The sequence below is a fragment of the Hoplias malabaricus genome, chromosome 11, assembly GCF_029633855.1.
Source record: "Hoplias malabaricus isolate fHopMal1 chromosome 11, fHopMal1.hap1, whole genome shotgun sequence".
NCBI lineage: Eukaryota > Metazoa > Chordata > Actinopteri > Characiformes > Erythrinidae > Hoplias > Hoplias malabaricus.
The window spans coordinates 23,929,129-23,955,930 of NC_089810.1; the positions used below are offsets into that span (position 1 = coordinate 23,929,129).

A 26,802-nucleotide genomic window follows, 5' to 3' on the forward strand; every position below is an offset into this window, starting at 1 on the left:
AAAAAAGGCCAGGGTTATAGAATCAGCCTTGATGATTATGGAAGGAGAGCAGGTTAAAAATATAATTTTCATACATTCTGTATAATCTTGTGTGTCAGAGTCAGATTTACTGCCATTCCAAAGTGTAAACATCAAAATAGAACAGCTTTTTATTGTCTAGATAACAGACCACTAAATTAGTGCCACTTTTTTCTGGTGTTAGTCTGATTTATTACATTGGTTTACACACGTTCTTCAGTAAGGACTAAAATCCAGCTTCAGTTGTGGTGTTGAAGCTGCACTGTGTAACTTTTATTGTTTGACACCTCACTGGTGGACTGTGCTACACATGAAGGAACATTTTGAATGTGGGTTGTGCTTCAGATGCCTTTCCTGAGCAGATGAATCTGACGTCTTTGAGCATGTTGAAACCACCCCCCGCCCCCCAAGTCAAAATTCTGTAAAGGATATCTTTAATATTCTAAACCAATGACCTACTATTGTGCTCTTTTTTTAACTAGCAATTTTTTATTTGCTACCCTTTGAATGATGCCTTACTGAATCATCGAGCTGCAGCTTTTGTGTGATTTCCAGAAAAACTACCACCAAGACACTACTGGCTGATGAACTATTTCATGATTTAGAGTGACACACATTAACACAGACACTAATTTACTGTCCCCTGTAATGCAACTTGGGGCGGCATGGTGGCGATACAGGTAGTGTCGCTGTCACACAGCTCTGGGGTTGTGGGTTTGAGGCCCACTCTTGGTGACTGTCTGTGAGGAGTTTGGTGTGTTCTCCCCGTGTCCGCATTGGTTTCCTCCCACGATCCAAAAACACGTTGGTAAATGTATTGGCTGCTCAAAAGAGTCCATAGGTATGAATGTGTCGCCCTGTGAAGGACTGGCACCCCCTCCAGGGTGTGTTCCCGCTTTTGCATCCAGTGATTCCAGGTAGGCTTTTAAACCAAAAATCGTACACAGTGGAGCTCTAACATATAATCGGTCAAAGACAAGCGTATTTGACATTTGTTTACTTTGAACAACTACTTAAATTATGAACCATCTGTGAGAGCTGTACAACTGGCTCTCTGTTTTAATACGTATCTTCACTGTTAATCAAAAATAAAAGGTCTTCTAATAGCAATTACTTTTAGCATTATCAGACTCCTTTCAGTGGGTTACAGTTTTTAAGATGCAACGCAGATCATAACAGTGTTAATGCTATTAAAGATGAAAAGGCAAAAAGCAAAGGAAAAACACTAGTGAAGTGCTTTGTTTTCAGTGCTGAAACATCTACTTTATGGCAACCCCATAAATCTGTTACTTTTGCAGCGATCTGATTGCAGTGCCCTGTGTTGCAATGTAAACCATGAAGGTCTGTCTCTGTATGATGTGTGTGTGGGCACGTGCGTGTGAGCACGTGTACCCTGTAGTCTCAAAGTTTGCTGGCAATCTGTGAGTGAGTCATGGAGGCAGCAGGGAATCCTCCATCAAAGGCAGCATTGAGAACTTCATCTAAAGTGCTGGCTGTGACAAAGTCTAGTTCGGCTCGTATGTGGCCCGGAATCTCCTCCAGGTCTTTCTCATTGCGCTTGGGGAGAATGACTCGCTTGAGACCAGCCCTGTGAGCCGCCAGGACCTTATCTTTAATGCCTCCCACCTAAAAAAAAAAAATGAAACAAAGAAAGTCGCTGTAAATTATTTTTTTAGTTTACAAAAAATATAACACTAAAAACACCAATTAAATATTGCAAATAGTTTTGGACTACATAAATCACATGTTCTCTTACTGCATGGTCACTGTGACCTCATCAGAACTGTAAAATAAAGCAGCTAAACAAGGCTGTGTATACAAAAAGAAACTGAATTCAGCACCTGTTCACACAGATCTGCTCACTGCTTATTTAACACATATTAAGTCATCCTTACTGTTGGACCCATGATGTGTTTCAGTTTATAAGTTTGTTATTCCTTGGTTTGTGAACTATATATTGTACCATTAGGAAGATATTAGCAAGTAAACACTGAAAAACACGAGACAAAAAAAAACACACAATTATAAAAGACAGTGTTAATAAAAACCATTGTAATTGGATGTGCATGTGTGTATAAGTACGCTGGAATTGGAAATAATGTGTGTTGAAATGCATTGGGACTGGAAAGGTGTGTGCTTACAAATGCACTGTGCTCAGGTAGGTATGTGTGTATAAAGGCACTGGGATCAGATCCAATCACTGAATCCCAAGTGTAAACAGGAGTACAATTAACCTTTATCATTAACCTTTAATTAAGATGCACTTAAAATTAAGACACATACAGGGCATTCTGGCTACAAGGCTTAAAGAGGCTTCATAATCCCAATACTATGATTAATAACGCATAGCCAAGTGAACTCAAGTGTCAGACGGCTTTCTAAAAGAGAACTGTTTCCTGAAGAAAACCTTGTAGTACGAAACACCAACTGATATTCCATACCGGCAGCACGAGTCCTCTCAGAGTGATCTCTCCTGTCATGGCCACATCTGAGCGCACCAGACGTCCGCTAAACAGAGAGGCTAGGCATGTTACTATGGTAACACCAGCAGAGGGTCCATCCTTAGTGACTGCACCTGCTGGGAAGTGCAAGTGGATGTCGTTTCCCTCCAGAGGGTCTGCACAACCGGCAACTGTGCGTGCACACACACACACACACACACACGGATCAATTTCAGAGGTAAAATGCGACAGTAATATCGGCTGAACAGAGAACAGCAGATGGGCTCACACCAAATTAATTAAATGACAAGGAAAATTTGTCTCTTTTCCTCTTCATGACCCAAATAATTACTGTATGAATACAAAAATACCTTAGAAAATGAGTGAGTGAGTGTGTGTGTATCTTACTGTTAGTAAGCTGGTAGGTCTTTGCATTACTCCGGAGCCAGGTGATTGCCAGATGAGCAGATTCCTTCATGACATCACCCAGCTGCCCAGTTAGAGTGAGCTGCCCCTCGCCCTCCATACGACTGGCCTCTACAAACATGATCTCTCCACCCAGCGGTGTCCAGGCTAGCCCTATGGCCACGCCCGGTAGAGTCAGACGCTCAGACACCTACACACACACACACACACACAAACACACACAGCAGACCATCAAACATGCCATAATGTTTAGGTATTCAACTTCATCTGATTCATTTCTTGCCAGAGGCAAATGCTGCTACTAGAGAGGAGCATTCCAGCTTTTTTTCAGGGAGTTGGATCTGCTCACAAATACACAATACACAAAGAGGCAGTTCTTTCAGTTCCCAAGCAGCTCTTCGTTTAGTACCCTGGACCCTGTACTGAACAAATGACACTGTCCCTCAGATGAAACATGAAACCAAGGCTTTGGCTCTCTGAGCTTCTAAAAGATCTCAGGGCACTCCCTCAAAAAGTGGAGAGGTCATTTTTACCACACACCTACCCCTGTGGTCACTTCTGGCCTCACAATCATCCTCGTTTACAAATGAACTTGGCTTGGTAACCCCCTTTCGTCTTCTCTTTACCTAACAGCTGATATGTTGGTGGGTGCAGACTGGCTGCTGTCACATCATCCAGGTGGACACAGCATTTTGGTGTTTGTTCAGGCTACTCTTTAATGTCCTGAATAGTGCAAACAATTTCAGGGGTCTAGAGAAGTGCTGTAAATGTGAAACAATTATTTATCCACTCAAATATAACCCATGTAAATACTGTAAAGATACTACAAAAATAAAACTTTAGGAACTCCTTGCCCATGCTTACGAAAATAGTTGGTTAAGAAGAGTAACCCTCTCTGTGATCTGTGTACTCCTTGCTTCACATGTTTGTAGAAAGGGTTCAAACTATGTGGATGAAATTCTTCCAGTCAGATCTATTTTCATTGTTCCCTACTGAACAGGTTTGAGGCTCCTTTTAGGATCTGCTGTATTACTGTTCAGCACAAAGCGGTAGTTAGAGAGAGAGAATGGTGGAATATAATGATATAGTTTCACAATAAAAGTACATAAAGAAAGTTAGACAAGGAATCCTAAAGCAGGAGGGGTATTGTTAGAGCTAAAGGTTGGTTTAAGCCACTTCTCAAAGCAGCTCAAACTGCTCTTATGGGGAGGTTGCTAAAAATCCCATGAGTATGGTTGGAATGCGGGTCTCTGTGCAAGCAGCCACTTTCTGATCTGAGCAACTAACTACACCCCACAGCACACACAGAGCCTGGGAGAAATGCTCCTAATCCTTTGCGGTCTGAGTGAAGAAAAGTGAAACGTTCAGGGGGAGTCTGCTATCCATGGGTTCCAGTCACAGATGTGAAAGATTGTTAAATTTATTTCATGCACAGCTCCTATCCCTGTGCTGGAGAGAGTCTTACAACACTCAGAAGCACAGATGCCCACGGTAAAGGATACCACTGTGTTGCATAATGAGGAGGAAAATAAAATTTTATTCTGCTAGCCAAGTTAGCATTTTCGTCACTGGATCTAATAGAAAACTGATAGCACACTGTTAGACTTTTGAGAGTCCAGTGCATTTTTCTGCTCATGTCCGGATCCGAGTGAGTTATTCATACAGATCATATACAAGCTTTAGTAATCGTGTTGTTTCACTTGTGTTTTGTTTCCGTGTGTAAGAGACTACAGACCCAAGCCATATATACTTTTGTCTCATTCTTTCCTCGTTTTACAGGGTAAATAATCTGATCCTGCTGTCCCTGTGCGTTGAGAGTGGAACAGATTCTTGAAGGACAATCCCAACTGTCTGCCTAAATTATTTCTATTATTTGGTGTGAAATTTAAAAAACAGACCTCCGTGTCTGAAAATGTGAATGATCAGTGAATGATGTAGCATGCTGAAGCAAAGCTGAGGCCAAATCCCAAATATCTCCCTACACCCACCGTAGGGCACAGTGTAGGTCATAAAATAATTAATAAAACAAATGTTGCTTTTTAATCATTTTTAGTGAGCTATAAGTTTCACGTTTCCCTGTCGAATTAGTATTCTAATGTGTGTCTGAGTGCATTATTATGCGTTTTATTATCTGTGGTGTTCAATGTATAGGGAGTATGGCGTGACGTGTTCACAGAAACAAAGGAGGTTGAGGTTTAAGGTTGATTAGGGTTGTGTCAGAGTAATGAGTAGATCCCCTATACAGCAGCTACTCTACACGTCACCTGCATCTCAAGGATACACTGAACATAAAAAAAAAATGTATTGCTACTACACACTTGCCTCCATCTCAAAAATCTGTGGGCCCAGAATATCCTTCAGTGCCACCTGGTCAATGACGATGGGCATCTCCGGAGGAGCCGCCATATCAGAGTCCACTCCTTTAACCTCTCGTTCCTGACCTGATGCTGGAGGGATGAAAAAAACAGACAGACAGACAAAAGATATAGAAGATGACATAAATATAGTGCAGTGTTATGATACGCTCTATTTGGACTTATTTGGGATTAAACTTCCAAGGGGTCCTGGAATAATCTCCCCTGATTTTATCGCCTGTGGATTTGCCAAGACTGTGTTTATCCTCACACCTCCACTGAAAAAAAATGACCTACTGTTTTCCGGCAGAGGTACACCGGTCATTTGCGTCTCATCCAGATACACACCCCTATTTACTAGGTCTGGGTGCTAAAGCTTCAACTCCACATGAGATACATAGCAGGAGGATAAAATAAGGCTTTTATTTATTATTTTTTTAAGGCGTGGTAACAATGGCAACAACTAGTAGAAAGCATTAATTTATATTTCATATCACCATGTGATGCAAACACCTGTGTTTGTAGAAAACACATCCAAGTAGAAACCAGTGGTTATTTTATTGCTGCTTGGATTGAATAGTTTTGTCACTGAAAAAATGGGTAGAAAATATTCGCAGACAACCCTTGATAAAATAATCTAAACTGGCCTATATTTTGCATAAAAGAGAATGTGAAATAACAGTTGAGTGAAGAGAAGAGGATTTATTAACTGTTTCCTATTATTTGCTTTTATTATAACTCCAATTAGATTTTTTTTTTGCACGGGCCAAAATCAGAGCGCAGGGGACGGAGAAGACGTATATGGAGAGGGAGCTGCAGATAAATGAGAGAAGGTCAACAGATTAGAGGGACAGAAGCCCAGTCAGGGGTGAGAGCAGGTGTGGCCCTTTAGTTCCGGGGGCTGCAGAAACAAGCTGCTTGGACATTCACCATAATGAGGTTGCTAACCCCATGGGGACGTTTTCATATAGAATGTGTGTGAGTGTGCCTGAATTGTTGGGCACATGTGTGTGTGTGTGTGTGGTGTTCCAGCCCGTTGTAAGACTCATTATTATGCACATGCCACTGGCTGCCCACAGGTCATGTGACTCGACTGTTAAGTATACGAAAAAGGAGTTTCATGTTGAACTACAACACTGAGCTTTCAGTCTGAACAATGAGAGTTTGAGCGAGAGGGAGTAAGACAGATAGGGAGTATGTGTGTGTAGCTAATATATAATATAAAATATATAATAGCTAATGACAGTGAAAAGAAACAGACTGAACAAGAAGGTAAAAAGAGAGAATAAAGCTCTGGGGTTTTGGGTCCGGAGATGTCCCAGAGAGGCACTTTCATACACGTAAGCCATTGACTTATGCCATTCGCTTATCCAGTTCAAGGTTGCGTTGGGTCCACCTGCAATCACTGGGAGAAAGGCGGGAAAGGCGCTAGTCTTTCGCAGGGCGACACACACTCACACATTCACTCACACCTGTGGACACTTTAGAGTAGTCAATCCAACTACCAGCATGTGTTTCTGGGCCATGGGAGGAAACCGGAGACCCCGGAGGAAACCTAAGTAGACATGGGGAGAACACACCAAACTCCTCACAGACAGTCACCTGAAATGCACTTGAACCTACCTGCTGCACCACCACGCCACAGATGTAAGACACAGTGGGAAATATTCTGTCAGGTGTGAGGAGCTATTTGGACATGAACATAAAGCGAAGATACAAGAAATAGCCAAATAAATTATGTTACGTCCTGGTTAAGTGAATTTATTTAATCTTTAAGGTGCACATTTGGACCTAAAAATCTTTTTAATATGTTGCATATTGAAAATGTATGTTTATAAAGTCTGTGGATTTGGTGACCCACATGTGAATGTGAAACATTTAGAGACATTAGGACAGAAAGAGACGACAGAAGCATCCGCAGCAGCAGGCACACGTCTCTGATCACACACAAACACACACACAAACACACCCCTCCAAGCTTTCTTTAGGCCGCCTATTATATCTGTTACCTGGCAACAGAGGCACATATTCATTGAATAGAGGATGAGTTAAGAGAGCTGCGCCTGAGTCTCTCAATCAGCCCTTCTGTCCGCGCTCTGGGCCTGGCCATGGAGAACAGCACAGGGAGGGGGAGATTTGAGGGGCTGGATCAGACTCAACACCATCACCCCCCCACCCCCAACCGTGCTAAATGGCAATGTGATCACTCGTGTTCTACAGCAGCAGCTGCACCATGGTAAAAGGAGGGAGAAGGGGGCACAAGGCCGGCTGTTAGCACACTTTACCCCCTTCAAGCCCACTGTGAAAGACCCTGATGACAGGCATGCGCATGTGTTTGTTTTTGTACCTTTTCAGGACAAAAATGTCATGACTTCATAGGAAAAAAAAAACAAACCCCCCAGAAAAACAGGGCTAACCTACTACGTCAAGACCAATGAAACAATCCTGACATTGTAAAGTGATTTAGTCAAGCTGTTTCTGAGAGAGAGAGAGAGAGAGAGAGAGAGAGAGAGAGAGAGAAAGAGAAAGAAAAAGAGAGAGAGAAAGAACATAAGTATCACTTCTATTTGGTTGCTGAAATTAAATTTAGGGTTTTACACACACACAGAGCAATCGACATTCTTCTAAGAGAGGGGCACAGGACCAGCTGACGTTGTTGTATAAACCATGTCTGTTCATTGGTCTTTTGCCTCTTGGGAGTATTTTCAAAAGCAGTACACTTTTGATTATGATTTTGTGAGAATCGTCTCAAATTGTGAGAAATGCAAAATACATCCTAAATGAGTACACAACAAAACATATTAGTGAGAGTGGTGTCCCAGAACTGACTCAGTGTGACTCAGTAGCTCTTTAGAGCACTTACATTTTTTTATAATAAATATTTAGTAAATCAGTAAATGATTAAATATATTAATAAATCATGTGTTTTGTTTATTTATGGCACATCTGTTAGTAATATTTACATCTATACACATTTTACATGGTAGGATAAAGACCACCTTGATTTATTCTATGTCCAACTGAAACAGCCGTGAAGCAAGGTATTGACTGCAAAGAGATATTTGTGAAGAGATCACTTGTAGATTACGGCAGAAGGTGGAACAGTGCAACTTCCAAGACCGAACATTTAAAGACACCGTGGAACAATATCCTTGCAGATTTCTTTGAACTGAAAGCAAGTCTCTTGAAAAGAATGGACGCTGTAATGAAAGGAAAGAACTTAGTAGTAGTTTTGACTGGAAATGAATAGAATGAAAAGTAGTTTCTGACTTTTGCATAGCACACCATGTGTTTCTTTGTGCATGTGTGCACACGTCTATCTGCGCCTGAGTGTGTGTGACTCATGTCTGTGTATTTCTGTCTGAGTGTGACTCTATGTGAGTGTGTGGAAAGTTCATCGTGTGGCAGTCTGTAGCGTGTGAATTCTGTTTGTGTGTGGCTGGATTCTTTTTATATTCAGTGCGATGAGTAAGTAAGACTGTGCCTAGGTCAGCAGTATTTTCACAGAAAGGAAATCACAGCCATCAAGTGGTGAATGCGAAGTGCTACTGGTCACAGTGACACTGCCCTTAGTTCAAGTATGCACGCACACACACAAACCAGCTTGCACAAATAATCATCACAGCCTCCAAGAACAAAGAATTATTATAGCATTAAACACCAAAACAACCATCTACCAACAAGAGTTTAAATGTCAGAAAGTTTGTCAATCAACCGTTCATCCACTAGTAAGTGGGATGTATAGAGGAAATGAGTGAATGAACAAAGGTGAATGATCACATGATATCAGTTACCTCATGATATCAGTTACCTCTGGTTTAATTGGCTGTTTCATGAAAATGTCTTCTTCTTCTTCTTATTATTATTATTATTATTATAGACATACATCATAAGGGGAGAAATTTTGAGGCATTTAGTATACAGGTTATAGTTTTTCATAACCTTTATAATGATGTGCCATAAATAAGCACAGAAAACATAAAATAGTAGAACACAGTCTAAGGCTAGTCAAATCGGCTAAAAGGCTCAGCCTGGGGGCTTTAGCAAAAAATTTAAATTAAGCAGTCCGTCAATTCCTGTTGTGCTGTCCGTTACAGTCTGGGGACACATTAGTCAAGTTTGTTATGAAAGAAAGGATTTAAAATATAACTATGTAAGAAACAGGGCTCTTGGGGTTAGCTTTCTGCACATTCTGCTCTGTTTTAGAATGCCTCAAGTATTTGTACTTACCAAACTCCAGCATAAATACACGAAAGCATGTATGACAGTATGACACCATGACTTTCAAAAACAAAAATCAGAAACAGCATTTGGCTGTAGGTTATTATGAGTATGTAGTATACATTTATCTTTGTTAATTCTAAAGTTTAATCATTTATCTCACTTAATAAGTAATGTTCTTGTTAAAAAACAAATTACAAGCTTGAATATTAAGCCACTATTAACAATTACATTTATTTTTAAATTAAATACATAAATTTAAATTAACATTAATATCTTAATTTATTTGGTAACTAATGTAAAGCCACTATGTACGTTATGTAGTCATTATTGTGAGGAACAGAAATGTGGGTCCACATCTAGACCTTTTAAGTTTAAGCAGCTGAGCTGAGGTTGCTGTAAGTGGGCCAATACATGATCAAATTTCTGTTGTGCTGTAGTGGATGGCCCCAACTGTGGTGGTGAGCTGCACTAGTACCTGCCCCCTGCTCACTGGAGGATTCTGTTTTTGACAACTTATGACCTTCTGCCACCTTCACAGCCACCGCCCGACAAATGGCCCCAATCTTCCTTTCCAACGAGCGCACACCAGCCTCCCGTGTATACCTACCCACACAGAGAGAGAGAGAGAATCACATAATGGTGCCATTTCAGTAGTAAGTAACTGGAGTTGTTAGTAATTCTTAATTCTAATTCCTAACTTCTGATGTTTTTAAATAGTGTAATTCTGTGATACACTCAATTATACAATTATAAGTGGTGGTCCTCAAAGTCATCCTATAACAGATCTGAGCTGGGTTTCCCAAACACATGTTCAACAAAAGATGATTCCTATACGATAGATCAAGCATCATTCTGAACAATGTCTAGCTCATATAAGATGACTTTATCACCCTGTTGCTTTTTTAAAACGGGTCCTTGTTGGCAGGGCCACATTTGGAGCCATGCTGAATTATTATAGTACCATCAAAGAACTATTTTTAGATATTTTTAATTTAAAATGTATAATTGTGTTATTTCACTTCACTACAAAACAGTACTAAAGTACTTGATGTGTGATAATTGCACTACTAATGTAGGGGGTTTAAAAACAAAACTTTTTTAAAATTTCTATTTACAAATGGCAAAATTGCACTAACCAAGGCATCCTTGGCTAAAGACAGAAGTAAGCGTACTAAAGCAGTGTACTAATCCGGTAAGTAGTGGTATGTACATAGCCTTGAAGTTCTATACCCATAAACCAAAACATACACAACTGTATGAATCAGCTGGAATAGAGCACAAATGAACATTACTCAGAGGGTTTGAATTTGGGTAATTTTATGGACCATTTACAGGGATGTGAATTTGTTTGGCTTGATCATATACGCCCAAGCAGTCTGAGTCCACTCTGAAATGTGAAAGAAGTCTAAATCTTTGTAGGGCTATAGAAGTGTGGTAATCCCAGTTGTGAAATTGTAATGAGAAATTAGAGAGAAGAACACTTGAATTGTCTTGATTCCTCTCAAGGTTTTTCTTCATGTCATAGGGACATTTTCTTTGCCAATGTCACAACTTGCCACGTTCGCTTTGAGCTAACCCAAATTTCTGTAAAGCTACTTTGTGTTAAAAGCGACTTTGAACATTTCATTACAAATAAATTGGAACAGATTTAAATAATCAAAGGGAAAGGTGCTCTTCTCACAGCAATGTTCCCAGTTAGAACACAGACCCAACCTAAATCAGCCATTCTCTGACCCATCCTCTGAGCTTTGATCTTACTCGTCAGTTAGGGCCGGTGCCAGACTGACTCACTAATTGCTGCTAGAGCAGCAGCAGGGAGGTGAGAGTGTGGGTGTGGATGTGGGTTATTCTCTCTTTACGTCTGTCTGTCTGGGTCATTAGCTCTGAGTACTGAACCTTCCTGACCTGATTTTACCTGTCTGGATACAGTAATCTCCCACTGTGTCCACACTGCAGGCACTGTAGCATGTGCTGATATGAGGAATTAACCATGTGTGTATTTGTATACACTCATATTCAGTACAAAAATGTTTTGAGAAAAGATAAGGAGCACCGCTACTCTGTCACAAACCAAGAAAGTGATCCCTATTTAATAAAAGCATTTTGTTAAAAAATAAAATGTAACAATTATTTATTTTGGGTTGCACGGTGGCGCAGCAGGTAGTGTCGCAGTCACACAGCTCCAGGGGCCTGGAGGTTGTGGGTTCGATTCCCGCTCCGGGTGATTGTCTGTGAGGAGTTTGGTGTGTTCTCCCTGTGTCTGAGTGGGTTTCCTCCGGGTGCTCCGGTTTCCCCCCACAGTCCAAAAACACACGTTGGTAGGTGGATTGGTGACTCAAAAGTGTCCGTAGGTGTGAATGTGTGTGTGTGTGTGTCTGTGTTGCCCTGTGAAGGACTGGCGCCCCCTCCAGGGTGTATTCCTGCCTTGTGCCCAATGATTTCCAGGTAGGCTCTGGACCCACCGCGACCCTGAATTGGATAAGCAGTTACAGATAATGAATGAATGAATGAATTATTTATTTTCTTCCTTAATAATAAAATACGTTTTTAATGGAAGAATACAATAATATATTTTTCTAACAGAGGTAAATTGTAGGGTTAGATTTAGTAAATGATTATCATTATTAATTTTTATAAAATTAACATAAAATTAATTTTTATGTATATAGCACATTATTCAACAGCTTAAAGCGCTTAACCAACATTAAGTAAAATAAAAAGAGGGCAATATTAATTCAAATGAACTAAAATATTAATTTATTAATTCATTCATTGTCTGTTACCACTTATCCAATTCACTGGGCGCAAGGCAGGAACACCCTGGAGAGGGCGCCAGTCCTTCACAGGGTGACAAACATACACATTCACTCACACCTATGAACACTTTTGAGTTGCCAATCCACCTACCAACTACCAAACCTACCAGTTTTTGGACCGTGGGAGAAAACCAGACCACGGAGGAAACCCACGCAGACACAGGGAGAACACACCAAACTCCTCACAGACAGTCACCTGGAGCGGGACTCGAACCCACAACCTCCAGGTCCCTGAAGCTTTGCGACTGTGACACTACCTAGTTTGTCTACTGTATGCAGGAAGTCAAGTGAAAGAGGTTCACATGCCGGTAATAGTCTAACGTTTCAAAATTACAATATGTGAAGAGCACTTATTATTTCTATCATTAATATTAATGTTATTATGTATAAGTAGAATTTTATGTGATACAAATGGGCCAAAATATTTCAAACAAAGTTTCCTCATCCCAAACATTTATATGTTTTTTGCTTGGACACTTGGTCTTGTGATATATTTGTGAATGACACAATCAGGTGACAAATCAAATATATCTCTATGTCTTTTTATTATACACTGATCAGCCATAACCTATATGATCACTTTCAGGATTCTACATTCACTGTCAATACCCTCAGCTCCACTGAAAAAAAGAGCATTAAAATAATTTAAGTTTAATAATAACTGTAAATTACACTATTTTGTTAAATGATAAAATGCACACATTAGTGTAATCTGTAACTTCTACATTACCCCAAACACTGGGGTATGTGTGTGTGTGCCTATGTTTGTTTACTTGCTGATTATCTCCTGTGTAGTGTCTTGGGGGATTTGTAGTTGTTGAGGGGTAAGGCCATGCTGCTCCAGCTGATGTGGGATCAGGTGGCGATGAGCTATTTCCACTTTCTCCTCCTGTGTGTACCCTGCAATGCACACACAAACACACGCACACATTTTAAGAACACAAAGCACAACTCTCTCTTTCTATAATTACACAGCCATCTGCTTCATTGCAGGCCAGGCTGAAACGTGTGCCATTGTTATAAGAATCACTAATCAATCAATATATCACTGATCAATCATCTACACTTCCACATAAGCAATGCCCTCTGTCACTCACTCCCCACTCTGAGCCATGAACTCTGACCTGGCACTTGCAGGACCTCCATTCTGTCTAATAAGGCAGGGGGAATGGTAGCAGTGGTGTTCGCTGTGGCGATGAAGAGGACTTGCGAGAGATCAAAGGACACGTTAAGGTAATGGTCAGTAAAGCTGTGGTTCTGCTCTGGGTCCAGAACCTGCATGTAAGCACAGCCAGAAAGAGTAAAGTCACTTTCACTTTTTATGACATAAAAAACATGAGCAAAACTAATGGACTAGTATTTAAATAGTGATTGTTCTGAAAAATATCCCTGTGATGTTCCATATAACACCACATTTGATTCATTTTATTTAAATAGGCATGTGGTACTTTGTGAGCATTCTCTTCTTTCAGTGTAAACTGGTCTGCCTTTATCTTGGGTCATGCATATTTAAAAACTGTCTCCACAAATCCAAAAGGTTGATATGGATCTTCCAGTCCATTCATCTTTTAACAAAACTGTGTTCTCCTACAGTCTCATTGTGTTTGAGAAGCTTAATGAATTAAAGCTAATAACTATGTGAAACCAAACCTTGCAATTTCTACCTCTGTCTGCTGTTGTCCATTTCTTGAACTGACCACAAAAGAAAATTATGTCATCGCTGTCCAATTAAAAACATGTATCTCAATTTCGGTCGCTTTTTAGTTTATGACATCATTTAAACAGAACAGCTGTCCTTTACATAGTGTGAAAATGTAATGATGAATGACCAATAGAAAGGCTCCAGAATTATGTGGAATAAAATATTTTTAGGTTTTTACTTCTCCTGATAAATACCTATTTTATGAGATACATGTTTTTGAATCAATTGTGATAATATGTGACAATTTAATGTTAGTTTTGGTGTCAAAATGCCATTATTTTAAATTTCAAACTATTTAATGGGACTCTAAGCCTGTTAGTTCTACCTGATGCTCAGATTCGCTTACCCTATGTCTGTGATAAGAAACATGCTGTGCATTTAACCGTGTACATAGACAGAGATGTCTGGTTTTGTTGAAAGTATGTTACAAAAGAAAGGGGAAAGTGTACGTGTGCACGAGTCCTGAAGGTAGGTCCTCCACAGGGATACAGTGGTGCGGAACAGTGTTATCTTAACTCTGTCTGCAACGCGTTCCTACAAAGATTAGACTCTCAGCACATTATCAGTAAATCATATCAAGTTGCTGTACGTGTTTACACGTTGATGTCGTCACACATGCACAAACCAGTAACAAACAATCTTAAAATGTAACAGTGTGGAAAGGATGTTAAAATTGTAGTGTGGAGGGTACAGATGAAGAAGTGTGGGTTCACTCAGCAAGGAGTAGGCAGGACTCAAAATAACTCTTTCCGTGAGAATTTATTCAAACGTAGCACCCGTGATGACGTCACAATAAGAGAGGTACCCATAAAGAAATGAAAAGAAAAGAAAAGAAAAAGAGCGCGTTCGAACTAAACAGACATAGTTTGTCCGTACTGCAGTTCCCTCTACCTTCACTAGGCTACTGCAGCCAAATCCCCCTCCTTTTAGGAACTTAGCCCCTCCCCTCTCTTAATTGGACTAACCCAACTCTGGCAAAGGGGTAAGAAAGTTACTCACAGGAAGATATTTATTCCCTTCAATATAACCATTAACAGATATCCCCAGCACATCTCATTCCAGCTTCACTGGTAAGTGTTTATCTATGTACATAGTTTATTAATAGTTTTACTTATTTGCTTTTTCCCTTTCACAGGTTCCTGAAATCCAGCTCTTCCCTCCCTCTCTCTATACCTCACCGTGGGCCCTTCGGCTAGCACAGAGAGAGACAGGAAATTCGCTGCCATTCCCCTAGGAACAGGAACTGAAACACAAGGTAAGTAATAATACCAATATACATTCCTTAATGTATATTCCAGTCTTGGTGATGGGTCCAATTCACTGACCTCATCACAAACAGCTAAAAAATATTACCACAACAGGCCTTCAAGATAGAGAATCCTAAAATTCTCAAACATAGCCACTGAAAGCACCCAGCGTCTAATGACCTGCAGCATTCGTCCAGCTCCTTTGGTCTCTTTGTGCTCCACAGCAAGTGGGAGCCATAATGGCCACTTTGCCCAGAGCAATTCCAGGAAGCAGCACACTAATGTACAGGTGGTCCAGTTGAGCTGGATTAGAGGGGTACAGCCTATATGCGGTTGCTTCACCACAACCAAAACACTGCTGTTTTTGCACACCAGCCACAAGCCTGTTCTGTTTTCATTTCTCACCCCATAGCTTCTTTTTCAGCCAGTAAATGCACAGCCTTATTTGCCTTGTCATGTTCAAACTAAGTTTCACTTCCTTAAGTGAGAGACCACCTTCAGAGTTTTAAAATTAGTCCTAATATATTTGTGGACAAAAATCAGTCAGTGGCTAATGTCTAACAGATTGAAACTTATTATGTGTTGGACATTGTCTTCTTATTGCTGTTTTAAGTAAAATGTATATGCAGCCAACTGCATTAAGTAAACAAGTCACATTACACTAATAAGACTCCCTGAAAAAGACTCCTAATGCTAGATTCAGTTACATTTGTAACATGATTTCAATTGTAAACCACTTTAAAAATACAGCATCTTCCTAATAACACAAATGTAAGTTCAGTTTAAAAAGTGCTTAATTGTTTTCAAGGTTCAGAACCTACGTGGAATCACTGGACAAAAGTCAGGAAAACATCCTGGACAGGGTGCCAGAACAACACAGGGAAACACACTCACCCTGTCACTCACATACTCACACCTATGGATATTTCCTCCTAGACAATCCACTTACCAGCATGGGTGTTTTTGGACTATGGGAGGAAACTAGAGCATTCAGAGGAAACCCATGCAGACAAAGTGAGAACATACCAAAACTCCTCACTTACAGCACCAAGAGGCAAGGATTAAAGCCAGGACCCTGAGACCTTGGGACAGAGTGGCAGTCCCAATAGCTGCAGTGTCACTTAGTTGCCCTAAGTTGAACAGATATACTGCCTATACTACATAGGCTTTTGTTTTTATTTTTTTTTTAAATATTCTTCACTATGATCTAAATACTTATGCTTAATCCTTTCAGAGATCATTCATTCATTTCATTCATTTTCTGTAACCGCTTATCCAATTCAGGGTCGCAGTGGGGCCAGAGCCTACCTGGAATCATTGGGCGCAAGGCGGGAATACACCCTGGAGGGGGTGCCAGTCCTTCACAGGGCAACACAGACACACACACACACACACACACATTCACTCACACCTACGGACACTTTTGAGTCGCCAATCCACCTACCAATGTGTGTTTTTGGACTGTGGGAGGAAACCGGAGCACCCGGAGGAAACCCACGCGGACACGTGGAGAACACACCAACTCCTCACAAACAGTCACCCGGAGCGGGAATCGAACCCACAACCTCCAGGTCCCTGGAGCTGTGTGACTGCGACACTACCTGCTCCGCCACCGTGCCGCCCCTTTCAGAGATCTATGGTATTAATTCTTGTAGTTTAAGAGTTTTATCATTTTGTTTTACCCACAACCTTAGGATACACATCAAAGACACAAATGCCCTTGTGGAGCCTTTCCAAAAATGACTGTGTGAGTGAGTGAGTTACACAAAGTCACCAAGCGGTGCTTCATATATAAAAAGTAGAATCACTATAACACAAAATATTTGTGACAAATAGCAGGAGCTGCAAAAGTGCTGTTAAAAGTGTGCAGTTCCTCTCACCTCCAGAAGGGCAGCAGCTGGGTCTCCCTGTAGGCTCTTCCCCAATTTGTCCACCTCGTCTAATAAAAATACAGGATTGTTGACACCAACAATTTTCAAGCCATTGATGATGCGGCCGGGCATGCTCCCAACATAGGTTCTCCTGTGGAAAAAGATTGGAGGATAAGGGGTAGAAAAACAAGAACAAAACAAAGAAAACATTCAAGTTCAATGGGAGAGATGTTTATTACTACAACAATGGCAATATTTTTGTGCTAACAGGGATGATGCTTGTTCACACTGAGGTCTGGCCACCCCTTGAGTTCACAGAGAATTAAACATGTAGGAGGAACGTTCAGCCAAGACGAGTAACATAGGGATTTCTTCCCACTCGTCTGGCTCAGAGGGAGGATGATCTAGAGAAAAGCAGGCAAGAGATGACACATAATTACAGACATGTGGGGGAAGCAGTGGTGTTATTACAGTACACCAGCAAACCACTAACCCCTGTTACAAACAGTGAGCGAGTGAGTACAACACATACTCACACAATAAAATAACAATAGCTGGTTATATCTTTAAAGTCTGAAAGTTCGCTGGGGAAAGCTTCACCAGTGGTGGTGTTTAGCAGTTCAAAATAGACAGATCAAAATGTCTGGGTTTAGGGGGCTTCCGCTAAAACCTCAGGAAACTTGTAGGGACTTGCCCCAACCTCAAGGCCTTGATGTCATACCCTGCCGGTCTCCATAGTGACAAGAGATCAGAGAGGACATCAGAAGATGATCTCACACTGCAGCTCTGGGTGCTGCTTCTCAGGTTCCCTCACATTACTCAGGATCATATGTAATGTCTCACTCTTTGGCTCTACCCTGGACACTCCTCTGGCCTGCCCCATGAGAGCGCCTGCAGCTGGGTTCACCCATGCATGAAACAGAGATGTTTTACTTCGGTTTCTATGCCTCCAAATCTACATTAAGCATCATTTTTAGACATTATGGAGCATGCGCCATTAGACCCTGTCAGGTATTCATAACTGAAGTTCAGATCCAACATTATATTGTATTCAAAGTGGAAATACAAGATATTTATGATTAACATAAAACACTGCTGAAAAAACACTGACAACATCAAATTATAACTGCCATGTGCTATATGACAAAAATGATGCATACAATATTATTTATTATTTCTGAATTGTAAAGCAGACCTATTTGAGTTAAAAAAAAAAACACTGAGTGCATTAGCATTAACATTTTTAAATAAAAGAAAAAAGCCAATTTATTTTTTGTGATCCACCTGAGGACTAGGGTCTAGGGATAAAATGAGTTGCTCTAATTTTGTCCCACATCTTATATAAATAGCAAGCAGGCATTTAAAATGTATCTCACCTCCTTGCCCGGGTCCCTCTAATCACAATGCTAAGTGTGAAAAAGAAGGTTTAACGGAACAAAGCAAACAAAACTAGTGCTGAGAAATAAGACAAAAATAAGCAAAAATGGAAGAGGAATAAAACAAAGCGAAAGTGACTAAAACCCAGCTTTTCTGCTCCTCGCCTCTCACTCCAGGGTGACTTTCGCTTGAAAATAATTAGAGACTCATTATCAACAGTGGTTGACCACGGCCATTCTGAACACAACTATTTAGACAAGGGGCGAACTGTGCTTTTTTTTGTGTGTGACAAATGATTATTTACTCAAAAAAGCACACTGACATAATTGATCACAATAGCGATATATCATAATATCACCAAGCCCTACTGATAACTCAAATGAACATGTTTCAAATTATTTCAAATGATTATTCAAATGAACATGTTTGATCATGTGAAGTATTCTGTTCCAACATTATCCTCCTGGTTTAGCAATCATATTTAGTTAAACACAAAAGAGCAAGCAGAAAGACATGAGTGAAACAGGTATTGCACTGAACCACAAATAAGCTGGCTAACTTAGTTATAAGGATAGGTTAGCTTTCTCCCTGTAGTTTGCATTTGATTACCAAATTCAGACTCCAAGAGAGAGAGACTATAGAGAGTTCTGATAAAGTTCTGTGCAAAAGAAAACAAAAATTTTGGGCACATTATGGGCAAAAAAAATCACTTATTTATTTGGGGATCTGGAATGCCTACCAAACCAATAAATGTTATATTAAACAACCCAGCCATTTTTTTTGTGAAATCTGAAACAAAAATGTTATAAAACAAGTCTTCTGATTTGTTGCTGCTCCATACATATCCCCCACTCTGTGTCTGAGTTTCTCCAATATAGGACTAAACTTGCATTTATATAAGTATGCAAAGACTTAAAAGATTTTAAAAGATTTAAACGTATTTAAATGAAGCAAAACAAAAAAGAAAACAGAGAAATATGAGTACTGATTAAATACGACAAACACGAAAAAGGAAAAAAAAAAAAAGAAATGAGTGAAAAATATTCTAATCCAATGCTACTTCAACTCACTCCACTTATAACTGGGTTATTACACATCTTAATAACACATTTTAAAGGGGGAATTTTTTTATGTGTAAATTTTATAAACTGAGGCCCCAGGACTCAGTTTTTACATATCACAGTTTTTACCTGTGGCCACGGATATCTGACTGGTCACAAACTCCTCCCAAAGCAATGCGGTGGAACTCCCTGCCCAGAGTGCGGGCTATGGAGCGGCCCACGCTGGTCTTGCCCACACCTGGTGGTCCCACAAAACACAGAATGGGGCCTTTGAGGGCACTCTTGAGTTGCCGCACGGCCAGGTACTCCAACACTCGCCTCTTCAGCTTCTCCAGGGCATAATGGTCATTGTCCAACAGCACCCGAGCGGCCCTGATGTCCAAGCAGTCTAAACAGAGGGCAGTAAGCATGATAAAATATGATTGCAGAGTAAGCCTGCTGTAAAATGACTGCAGTGTGTGGAGTCTTGCCAAAGAATTCCTGTCAAATGGCAACCCAGCTCAGTAGCTTCAGAGTTTCATTTCTCATAAAATTATGGCAGATCACTGCCTGTTTTGCCCATACATACATTCAAGTACAGCTGAAAGCAATCTAGGAAATCTGCTTATTGTCTATGAGGCCTATGAGACTTCTTGTGTAAAATCTTGTGTAAAAGAACACACACACACACACACACACACAGCTGTCCCATAAAATAAACCTATCTGGGCACAAAATTTTCTTTATGGTTTTCACAAATCATGGAATGTGCCTGTAGGACTGCGTTTCTGTTGCAGCAGACCCATGTGGATTCTGCAGACACAGCACTTTGTAGACACATGTAAAGGAAAAAGAAGAAAAAAACGCTGGGACTTTCAAAGAGCCTAAATCATTTACGCTGTAGCTCTCATGCACAGTCAGCTCGTCTCTGAGGTGCGCAGAAAGTGTATTTCACCATATGTCACACGGTAAATACTTTTATATAACACAAACTGTATGCACGTCTCATGAGATTCTCCATGGAGAATTCTCATCTTAAGATCTGATGTCCATCTGGAATGGTTAATGGAGAGGAATGCATCATGGTTGTGAATGTGTGTGTCTAAAAGTGAGTGTAAAAAGAGAATGGAAAGTCCCTCTGTACTGAAGAGCTTCTCTTATTTTAAAGGAGTTTCCTTTGCTGTTTGAAGCAAACTGTATAGGTGTCATATGTAAACAGATAAAATAAATAAATAAAAACAAATATTCCCAGAGCTGTAAAAACTCTAGAACAGGTGATCCCGTGGGCAGAGTGAATCTGATATATCATTTACAGAGAGAATTGATGTGAATATATGTGGTATATAGCCGGAGAGTGCCCTATAAAGTTAAAAGAAACCAAGAACTGTTTGAGTGCTGTTTTTTATAAAGCGCAATATAGGTCAAACCGTCATGATAGAGGTCATTTACATACAGCAGATTTAAATGCTCAGTAACAAAATCACCAAGCTGCCAATGACAGGTTTTATAAATCTGGATCACTCCACAAGAATACTCTCACAACATCCTGGATTTCAAGCTTACAAAAAATCTGCATGGAACACCTCCACTAGACATGACACCTCAAAGCAGTCCACTATTGATAAATAGCTCCTGTAATTTTGACTTCCGGGTCACCTGTGTTTATTTGTCCCTGGGGTGCTTCCCGAACCCCTTTTCCCATTGCCATGGAAATCAATAAAAATTGACAACAAAAACCCACAATTAATTGTGGAATAAATATTTTAAAAAATGTAGCATATGAGGGTTTTGAGGGAGTTTTATATATATATTTAGGAATGATCTGATAATATAAGTCAACAAAATTCCATCAAAGTGTAATTGACAAGAAAGAAAATCTACTGTCCTAGTTTGTAGCTACAGGGTCCCCCTCCTGGCCATGGTCAACATTGCAAAAAAGTTGCTTTGTTTCTAATTCCAATAACATATACATGTAGCAGATGCCTGCACCCTTGTGGCCACAATTTACATTGCATGCCACATTGAAACAACACAGAACTGAACGGAAACCTTAGGAACATTAACGACATATCTTTCTGTCTGCAACATTTCATCTACACTTGGTTTACTAGCAATAGATGCTGCTGAGGATCACAATAACTAGAAAACCAATTAACAAAAACAGAATGACAACATCACACCAATACGAAAGATTAAAAGGCCGTAATCAGTTTTACAGGACTGACTGCTTATAATGATCAGTTACAAGCATTCATTTTACCCTTGAACTGCTTGTTCACATCAGGCCACATGAAAAAGTAACCAACAACCAGAAAACACTTTCAAAAAAGTATAATAATAGTTTAACTTTTTTTTTTACTTAATTATTTAATCAAACTGCTTAATAATGCAAATGTCTGTTGAAAAACACTCAATTTACATAAAGCAATTTAATGTCATTTACAATGTATCCATATTTATCTCTATAAGGCCTATTGAATTGTTTTAATTCCCACCTGTAGTGCTCTTGCTCCAAGGCAGCTCCACCATGAGCTCCAGATAGTTGCGAGTGAGAGCGTACTCTGGCATCGACTGAGGCATCTTCTTCAGACTAAACGGCAATGCAATTACATTGTGTTGATATAAAATAAAAATTAAATATATTGTTTCAAATTACATTTATTAACATTACAATTTATGCATTCCAGCATCCTCAGTGGTGCTAAAATCCCCTGCCACAGTCCAGACTCCTTAATCTTTCAAAGACATGTTAAAAATCCTCTCAGCTTACACACTTCTTTTATGTGTAATATTGTATACTAACTGTAATACTGTAAATAAGAGAATCTAGCATTTTGTAAATGTGTTGCCACATTGTTAGAACTGGGGTGATAAGGACATGTTGTCATGCTACATACCGTTTAAGCTCTTTCAGACAAACTTTTAGTGCTGGTTCAGGCATTCCTGCCTCCTTCACCTTCCTCTCCAACACTACCATGTCATCTCCATCCTCTTCCTCACCGTCCTCCTCAAGAGAGAACTGGCGCCCGGGGAAGATGCCACCTTTACGGATTGCTAGCACCTGAAGGATAAAGAACAGTTACAGGATGGTGAAGTGAAAAATGAAGGCAGCGGTCCACACATGATCAAAAATCACTTAATTTACAAATGGTGCTGTGAAGGAACCAGACATTCTACCACTGTCTCTGGCAGTGTTTTGAAAATTTAATGTGTCTTATCAGTAGGAACCTGTACTTTTTTTTTTACGTTTTTAAAGTCGCTTTTAGTGCTTATTTATATCCCTCAGACACATACGTGTGCACACATCATATATAATATTTATTAAGTCCAGTTCTTTGCTATGATGCCTCAAAATATCAGAGTTAATGCTGAGTGAACCTGAACTAAATACTTTTCTCCTGTTATCTGGACCAAGGCAACACTTACAACACAAACAGAGTGGAAAGGATTAAGTTTTACCCTCTTATCATCATCAGGTCTAGGTTTTCGAGTCTTCTGCAGGAGTTTGAGGCCTTCAATCTGTCTGGTGAGCATAGGTAGGGTCTTCTTAAAGCGTTCTTCCAAGTCTATTGCATTCAGAACCTATTAGCAACACAAAGAGTGCATGAGTAATCTGCATAAATATTGCATCAGTAAACACATCTACTGTATTTCTGGAGTAACGTACAAATCAATTACTTCATGGTATTACAATACAATTACAATATTTACAATTGGAGGCTACACAGGAATAGTGACTTAACCAGTGTTATTACACATTGTCACAACAGACAGAAATATTTTATTATCTGAATAGGAATGATTGTGTTTCATGTGTTCATGTGAACATTGGGTAAAAATACAAAAATCAGCCAGTACACATTTCAGCTGTTGGAGCTGGAGATACAAATTCCTGATTGGAGCCAGGTTTCTAATATTATTTAACTTTAATTGTTTAAAACGAGCTAAGAACAAATTAGAAGCACACACAAATCCATTGATACAAAATGTCAAAAATTAAGAAGGTTCATTACAACACTGACAGAAATATGAGAAGAAAAAACAAAGTCAATCAAGAGAGATGATTGTGAGTGAGTGGAAGTATTCTGTAAAGAGATTTTTTTGAGGTTTTGAGATAAGATTTGATAGAGAAAGACAGAGAATTTGATAGAGGCATGAATAGAAGAAGGCAAAGCGTTCCAGAGAGAAGGGACAGCAACTCTGAATGATCTGCCATCCATAGTGGACAGCCTGAACACACACACACACACATATATATGCATTATGCGTACCTGTAGCTTTTCTGTGTTGGAGGTGCGGATCATGGAGGCAAGGACATCCGGCAAGGTCTCTCTGGGCAGACTATCCAGCAGTCGTCTCAGCTTTGCTACCACTGGCACTGACATGTCGAGCATTCCCACCAGCTACACACACACACAATATTATGTAGAAATGTACAGATAAGATTAAGCAGGTGTAGTGTCAGTACCTCAGCCTGGACTGGAGACCCTAATACATTTTTGCACATCTCTGCAATAAACACTCATCTCTGACAAATTATTATATCAGATGCTTTTAAATGTAAAATATTCATATCATTGTTGTCATATAGGTATAGCATCCCAAAAGCAATATTTTCTCAAAACCTAATTATATGACATGTGTGATAAAGCTCACCCCTACACCATCGCAAAGTGAAATGGTGGAAGGTGTTCTCTATGGGTAGAGTCGGGCGAGAGGCCTGAGATGATAAGGTCGACTCGAAATAACACCGACTTTTGGTTCCCTTCCACCTTTATTTACACACCAGACTTTATATTACTATATACAATATATACACGCGCGCTCCTTGTGAACAAAAAAAATTAACAAAACAAAATTCTCTATTAGCAGAGACAAAAAGGATAAAGACAACTAAATCAACTGAGTCTTAGGTTATGCTCCTCTCGCTACGGTCTAGCAGAGTCTTCCCTCTTTTACCCTTGTGTGGTATATATATATAGGTAGCCCCGCCCCTTAGACTATACCATTCCCTTAAGAGGTAAAAGTTATTGTATCTTGGATACACAAGTTTCATAAACAATAAAAATAACAATGAACTAACAACTGTACCAAGATTCAATTACGGCCATGGCATTTTTAACATTCATTCATAATATCACTATTTATTAGATAATATATTTTCCCTCTTCTAGATGCTAGTTCCCCCTTCCCTCTGTGGAGAATGGATTCAACCAGGTAAGTAAAACTCAGCATCAAGAGATAGTACTCTTTTCCCTCTCACATGACCCGTATGCAGGTGAGTAAGTACAGGTAAGTATACATAATAGTTTCTCTTGGTGATGTGTCACAGGTACTGTACATCATCACAACATGATACAAATTGATGAAATTTAAGCATACGTGCAGACATTTGTCCTTTCACCTGTACAGCAGCTTGGTAGAACCTCTGAGACAATTCCCCAAGCTCTCCATCCAGCTGTTCTCCCTCTGTGTATTGCTCCAATCTGTCCAACTGTTCGACCACAGCCAGAGGGAAAGGCTGCTCCCTTAGCAGCTTGACCACACGGAAGCGACAAAGGCCTGTGATGAGCAATGTGTAGTGAGGCTTTGGCCAGTTACTACCCACCACCTGGACTGCCAGCCCTGCCGTGCCAATGCTACAGGAACACAGAATAACATCAACACTTCCACATTCTACAAGTGTCACAATGACATCTGTGGATATTTGATTTTTCATTTAACTGAAAATGTAAAGTTTATATAGTAACAACCACTCTCTAAGAGTCTAATGGCTCTTTGTATAAGAGAAAATTCTTCATTAATTTCTGAAATTCATTTTGACAGTCTTAATGGTCATTTTCTAAAAGTTTGTTTGTCTGTAAAAAACAATGTGCAACACACCTTTCGTGCATCTAGGAAAGTTTTTTCTGGAGTCTATCAGCTCACAGAAACATGTTTTGGTAAACTGGCCTATATTTTTCATAGACTAAATACACTGTTACCAATTAAGGATAATACTATTTTGTTGACGTAACTGTATGGTAACATTAAGCAAGGTATTTTGCTTAAATATGTCACAAATGTACAATTAAATTTAAATGTAACTTTAAATTAGATTGAATGCATGGGTGACACACCAGGATTAAATTGAGCAAATGTTCATTAAAATAGCTGAATGCAGCATTAGTCAACCTGGGAATCAACTGAGCATAAATACATGGGCCAAACCTTAATCCCACACCTTTGGGACTTTTCAGACATTGCGTAAATGTCTTAAGTCTTGTCTGTATTGCATTGTATTGTACTGAAAGGACAGTTTTAGGCTAAGAATGGGCTGTTAGCATTACACAATATAACTGAACTGTCCAAGTTCAAAGGGTAAAGTCCGTCAATGGCAACAGATCATTCTAGAAAACAACATACACCACTCTCCCAAACTGTACAACTTTCTACTCCATGAAGCCTAGAATGTTGAATTAATGATAATTAATATACGTTAGAATATATATACACAGCTAATATAAACACCGTATAAATATTACAAAGGTGTTTATTTTCAGTGCTTTTCACGACAAAGATGTCATTCTTTTTCGAATTTCCTGTTCCACCTTAAATGGTCCAGCTGTTACATTGAGGCGCTGGAATGCGACCGTTGCTGTTGCATCATTTAAGGTGGAACAGAGAATTCGAGTAAGAAGCCAAATTCAGGTTGGTAAAATTAGTCTCCAGCAGCTCGTAAACATTAGCTCGGCTGCTATCTGACCTGTGTAAAGGGGGAAGCTCTTCTCCGTCGTGCTCGGGGTCCTTGGTGTTGGGGATGACTCCGATAATTGTGCTTTTTAGTGAGGTCCCCTTCAGGAGTCTGCTTTTCACGAGCTGCATGTTACGAGCAGAGTCGGCGCTGATCCTGCTACTGGAGCCCGGGAGCAGCACGCCCTCGTCGGTCAGCAGTAGGGGCAACCTCTCGGGGATCTGGATACCGCCGCTGGAAGACATAGCTCCGTGTCCAGGGACTTTCACTCTTCTTGGTTGAACAGACCCTCTGCAGTCCCGACTACAGACAGTTAACTGTCAGAGTCCATCAGCCGAGCTAACACTGACGATAACAACACTACGGCAAATAAGCAGGGACAATTTTTTTTGCGAGAATAACAAACCGGAGCAGCGCCCAGCCCACACAGACATGAGCCACAGTTTCTTTTTCAGTCAAATACTCAGGTACAATTTCTGGACAGAGAGGAGTCATATTCAATTTTAAAAATGTTATAAAAATGGTATAAAAACATTTGTTATGTAATATAAGG

General features: G+C 40.0%; 1 protein-coding gene across 1 annotated transcript; it reads right to left on the minus strand.

The window, feature by feature from the left end:
- Positions 1-12: 12 nt before the first annotated feature.
- On the minus strand, positions 13-26,802 carry lonp2 (lon peptidase 2, peroxisomal). Its single transcript, XM_066685173.1, has 15 exons — positions 26,262-26,802; positions 24,921-25,155; positions 23,788-23,919; positions 22,976-23,098; positions 22,414-22,577; positions 22,012-22,106; positions 19,667-19,925; positions 17,109-17,250; positions 13,404-13,554; positions 13,053-13,179; positions 9,939-10,066; positions 5,208-5,332; positions 2,868-3,075; positions 2,460-2,650; positions 13-1,644 (listed from the first exon to the last, which is right to left on the minus strand). The coding sequence occupies exons 1-15, from the start codon at positions 26,492-26,494 to the stop codon at positions 1,420-1,422; spliced, it is 2,538 nt and encodes an 845-aa protein (XP_066541270.1). The 5' UTR covers positions 26,495-26,802; the 3' UTR covers positions 13-1,419.